This window comes from Brassica oleracea, chromosome C4, assembly GCF_000695525.1.
Source record: "Brassica oleracea var. oleracea cultivar TO1000 chromosome C4, BOL, whole genome shotgun sequence".
In the NCBI taxonomy this organism is placed as follows: Eukaryota; Viridiplantae; Streptophyta; class Magnoliopsida; order Brassicales; family Brassicaceae; genus Brassica; species Brassica oleracea.
The window spans coordinates 26,378,387-26,383,912 of NC_027751.1; the positions used below are offsets into that span (position 1 = coordinate 26,378,387).

Consider the following 5,526-nt stretch of genomic DNA (forward strand, 5'->3'; position numbering starts at 1 on the left):
CTCAACAGAGCCTTCAAATAATTCCACTCAACCAGATTGTAGGCCTTGGACATGTCGGATTTGATAGCCATGAAATCTTTAGAGAAGTTATCATTGGTCCTCAGCACATGCACCATCCCATGAGCAATGAGAATGTTATCAGTGATAAGCCGTTCTTCGACAAACGCTGAATGTGTTGCAGATACTAAGTCCGGGAGCAGAGGTTTGAGCCTGTTCACCATTATCTTCGAGATCATCTTGTACAGGACCGAGCACAAGCTGATTGGTCAAAGATCATTCATCAGTATTGGGTCAGTTATCTTAGGCAGAAGGCACAGATGAGTGTAGTTCCATTCCTTAGGGAACACCCCATATAGAAAGAAATTCTTCACTTCTTCTGTTACCTGGCCTCCAACCGTTCCCCAATATTTTTGGAAAAACAAACCTGACATTCCATCTGGCCCCGGTGCACTTGATGGATTGCTAGAAAAAACCGCATCTCTGACCTCCTCGTTAGTTACCTCCCTTGTCAGCAATTCATTCATAGTCATGAAGACTTTAGCAGTAAATCCTTCAAACAGCTGATCATAATTCCCAGCCTCTCCTGCCTTGAACAATTTACTGAAGTAATCTGTAGCAACCTGAGCCTTCGCAGCTTCAGAGAATTGTAGCTGCCCTCTCTCATCCATCAACTTATCAATTCTCTTCCTATTTCTGTTCGCTTTGACCGAAGCATGATAATATATGGTATTGAGATCACCTTTAGTGGCCCATTTATCCTTGTTCCTCTGCTTCCAGTACTTTTCTTCCTCTCTGTATGACTTGATCAACTCAGTTTTCAGGTAATTCACTCTTACTCCAGACGGGAAACTAGATGATTGTTCAGCTTCGAGAGCTATTTGAATCTGCACCAATTTATCCCTGGAGTTCAGGTTGAAATTCTTCTTCCATCTACTCAAGGACTTGCGGCATTGCTTGAGTTTGTCTGATACCGATGATCCAAAAAACTTATGATTAGTCAGCCACGCCTTCTTAATTTCTTCCTTGACTCCAGGCTTGTTCAGAAATCTACTATCAAATTTGAAACTTCCTCCGTAGGATTCCGTAGACTCCAACAACTTGACCAGCACCAGTCTGTGATTCGACCCTCTCATGTCTAGAAAACTCTGATTTGATGCCGGAAAGGTTTTGAACCATTGTTTGTTTCCAGAGCACCTATCAAGCCTGCTCTGGATCCATTTTAGCCATCTCAAACCTCCCCATGTCAAGTTGTTTCCAGACGCTTGCAGTTCCGACATCTCGCACACTGATAACATATCATTGAAGGGTTCAAGGGACTTGTCACTCCGCCTAGGCCCTCCAAGCTTTTCATCATTGTTCCTAATTTCGTTGAAATCTCCTATCATGCACCAAGCTTCCTTACGGTGTGCACCTATGCGAGAAAGCCTCTCCCATAATCTTGGTCTATTCTTCCTGACAGGTTCTCCATATATGCACGACATGAAGAATGTTTCACCTCCCATCTGAACCTCGAGATCAACCAAGTGCTTATCTACATGCTTAAACGAAATATTTACAGAGTTCTTCCAGAGTAACGCCAACCCTCCACTGTACCCAATAGGATTCACAGTCATTATCCTATCGTAACCAAGCAGTACCTGAAGATCCACCAACTCATCTCTACCTTGTTTTGTCTCCATAAGAAAAATAATATCTGGGAAATGTTCTCGTCTCATTTCCCGCAGTCGCGGAATCACCAAGTCTTGTGCACGGCCCAAGCCCTGGCAATTCCAGATCAAGAACGCCATTAGATGTTGGACGGTCCCTCATTTGGGACCACCAATGGTTTCTTAAACCTTGCAGAGCTTTGAGATGGCTCGACATCGTCATTAGCTTTCCTCTTTGTCTCAGAAATCACACCTTCTCCTACTTTTTTCCCTGGTGTGGATGATTGCTTCGCAAGACCTTTTTCATTAGCTTTTCTTGTAAACGTACCAGGTCTTCTTCTCTTGTAAGTCTTTTTGAGGGCAGTCCCGGAAGCAGTGGTTTCATGAAAGCCAATGCTATAACCCGTTGGACTTTCCTGCAAAGACGCAGCCCGAGAAGAATCTGCATACCCTTCCAGTCTCAATGGTTGGCTAAGGATCTTGCCTGACTGTAACACTCTGTTGCCCGCCGAAATAGCTCCAGCCATTAGCTTATCTCCTGGTGGTATTTTAGCTGAGAAGTCAAAAACAATCCCTTTCCCTTTGTCGAGATCATCATAAACAACTGGCAAAGGTTCTAAGCTTAGGAAGGCCTTCTGACCTAACACATCATCTTGTAAATCACGCAGAGAAATTTTATCTCTTTCTTCCCTCGCCAGCTTCTCTGGGCCATTCGCCGTTTTGATGTAGATTCGCATATCTTCTAGCACCACCTCAGCTATTTTAGGTCTGCCAGTGAGGGGATCATCACCCAAGAGTTTGGGAGGGACTAGACCGAAAAGTGGATCATTGGTATTGAGGCTCGGTAGGATAACTTGCTTCTTTTGCTGAGAAGCCCCTATGTCTTGGTTTTTCACAGCCCTCTCAATAGGGCACATTGATTGTTCATGTGTTAACCTCTGGCATGTATAACACCTCTTTTGGATCCTCTCATAATCATATAGGATGTTGACATCCTCTCCCCTTGGTGTTGTAACTTTCTTCGCTCTCCTAAGTGGCCTAGAGACGTCAAACTTCACTTTAACTCGAACATAATCTTTGGTTTGCGCCTTCTCGGGATCAAAAGGCACATCAACAACCTCTCTCGAAAACCTTCCAAGATCATGAATAGCCTCAGGAGTGTAGTGATTCACAGGAACATTTCTCATCTAGACCCATACATACAAGTACTGAAGGTATTCTTCCGGTGGTTTCTCCACCCATCACTCCAGAACAATCGACCACATGTTGCTAGTGTGCGGACCCCTGTTGAGCACATCAAGCAAATCCCTTTCATATTTGAATATGAATTGAAACCTATCTTTTGACAGCGCCACACCTTTAACCCTATATAATTGCTATTTGCGAGGCATATCCAATATCAGATCTGACATTTTTTGACACTGGGGGTTTAGAAGCCTTCCGATGAAGCTCATGGAATTACGTTCCGTTGCGTAGTATTCCGGTCTGTCAGGCATCACACACGGCTCGTCATCTTCCTCCAAAGACAGATCCAACAAAGCTTTATCTAACGCTCCTGTCATCTTTTTTCTTCAAACGTCAGAACACCCTTCCTTTACCAGCTCGATCTCTGCTTGCTAGATTGTAGATTCACCCGATTCTTCTTCGATTTCACCTTTGAATTGAAACACAGATTTTCTCAACTGTAGAACCTTAAGTTGAACGACTTAGATTGGATAAAGAAAGATATTTTTCCAAACGGACGGTTACGATGCCAAAGGGGAAAACAGTTCCCAGCCACTTGACCTACCTCGGGATTCTAAACGAGAGAAAAAAGATTCGTAGACAGACGATTTTTTTCCTATTTCTTTAAGATTATAAACACATAAAATAAAAAATAAGAAAAAAATATACCTCATCAGGTTAGGTCGTGATCTAAACATGATTCTTTCTCGTTTTCTTTCTATCACCCTAGTTTCCTTAACACCATCTGTGGTGATTCTCAAATAATTTGATTCTCAAATAATTTAGGGTCTTTGAGCATGTGCTTTAATAATATGAGACTCTCTACTTCTCCAATAAACTATGATCACGACAACAAATAAACATATTTCAGCAAATGGAAAATTTAGACAGTTTTAACATATTTTGTTTATCTTTACTTTTTTCACTATAGAGTATGTAGCGTTTTTTTTAATAGTACGAGTATGTATTGTTACAAAGATTTTAGTTTGAGTTTCACATACCTGCACCTTATTCTTCATATGCCTTGGCGTACCACGCCTATTAGTCCATTGCATAATTGTGTTCTTCTCTTTTTTTTTGCTCTCGTTGAAACAAATTCCTTTGAAAGACTATTGTTGTGCTACCTTTTGGCGATAAACAGATTTGATTTTCATGTAACACTGTAAATTTTTGGCAGTGTAGATAATAAGATGTAACCAAGTGGTCTTGGCCTAGTGGTGAAGGGGTTCCAGCTGAAGCTTCCGTCCTGGATTTGATTTCCTTTGGCCACCCATAGACGCTTTAAGTGGCAAGAAAACTCGGATTTCTATGGACCTCTTGGTGATTAGTCATTTGGCCTAGAAAATTTTGGGATCACACCAAGGTTATCAAAAAAAAAGAGATAATACGATCATTAGAAGATTTGATATATCTGGTTAGAAGTAGAAATTTCAGAGAGAATCAATGGAGTTGTTGCAAATAATTTAGGAGTTTATAGTTTTTGATCATGTGTTAATTCTTGTATAGAAAACAATAATGGTTTGGTAGGAGATCATGGGTGCAATGGGAGAAATTATAGGGATTTTACTTAAATATATAAAACGGAAAAAATAGAAATCAACGAAACTGTTTTTGTAATTTTTTTTATTGCATTAAAATTTTTTAATTATAAAACTTTGCCGAGTGTCAGATTTTAATTTGCTAGGTGACTTGTGACTTGTGTTTTAGTATATATATAAGGGACGACTTCGTGTGTTGGTTGGACCTTTAATATGTTCGTTGGCTACGTATTTGAGTATGTTTATTGCGGGTCTCTTAGATTGGATCTCTTAGCTTAATATAAGATACGGTCACTTAGCTTTTAACTAAAAAAAGCTAAGAAACGTCTCTTATATCTTTTATTTAAGAGATGTCTCTTAGCTTTTTTAGTTAAAAGTTAAGAGACCGTATCTTATATTACACCAAAAGAGTCAACCTAAGAGACCTACGATAAACATGATTAGAGATGGCAATTGGGTTGTACCGACCCGCTTTGTCCCGCCCCGCCACGGTACACTGTCAATGCGGGTCTTGACGGTACATGCCCATGCGGGATGCGGTTCCTAGAAGTGCTGCCCAATCCCGACCCGCGACTTGCACAAGCCTTGGCGGTACAGGCCCGCGGGACTCTGATCTTCAGATGCGCTACTGATGGCAATCCTCTACCAAGTCTTCACACGTCTCATCCACTATATAAACATTACTCTCCTTATTTAAAGACATTGTGGCTCTTAAAGACACAACTGATTTCTTTGGTTGTTGAGCTTCAGATCCACCATTAGTCTTTTATCTATTCACAGTACTGCGACAAAGAGCCATGGCTGCTGTTTATGCAACAGACTTAAGCTTCAAAGCAGTGACACACTTTTATGCTTAACCATCTCCAACTCTCTTCTCCTTGACACACCAACCGTTTTGAAAGTGTGTGAAACGGTCTTCTTTGTCTTACCCGAGCCAAGAGAAGGATTCAACGCCGATTTGGTTAATGCCTTCTTCTTCTTCCTCAATGGTGAATCATAGCTTAGAGTTCCAGAGAAGCTTCTGTTAACCCTTTTGAGAGGTGAAACTGTAGTAGGCTTGTCTTTAGGTTCATGTTTGCATGTCAGTTCACGTGAACATTGCATACCAAAGACCAACA

At 41.2% G+C, this 5,526-nt stretch overlaps 1 protein-coding gene across 1 annotated transcript; it reads right to left on the bottom strand.

Moving 5' to 3' along the window:
- Nucleotides 1-1,786: 1,786 nt before the first annotated feature.
- Nucleotides 1,787-2,833, bottom strand: LOC106338513. Its single transcript, XM_013777471.1, has one exon. The coding sequence runs from the start codon at nt 2,831-2,833 to the stop codon at nt 1,787-1,789; it is 1,047 nt and encodes a 348-aa protein (XP_013632925.1).
- Between the last annotated feature and the right edge of the window lie 2,693 nt (nt 2,834-5,526).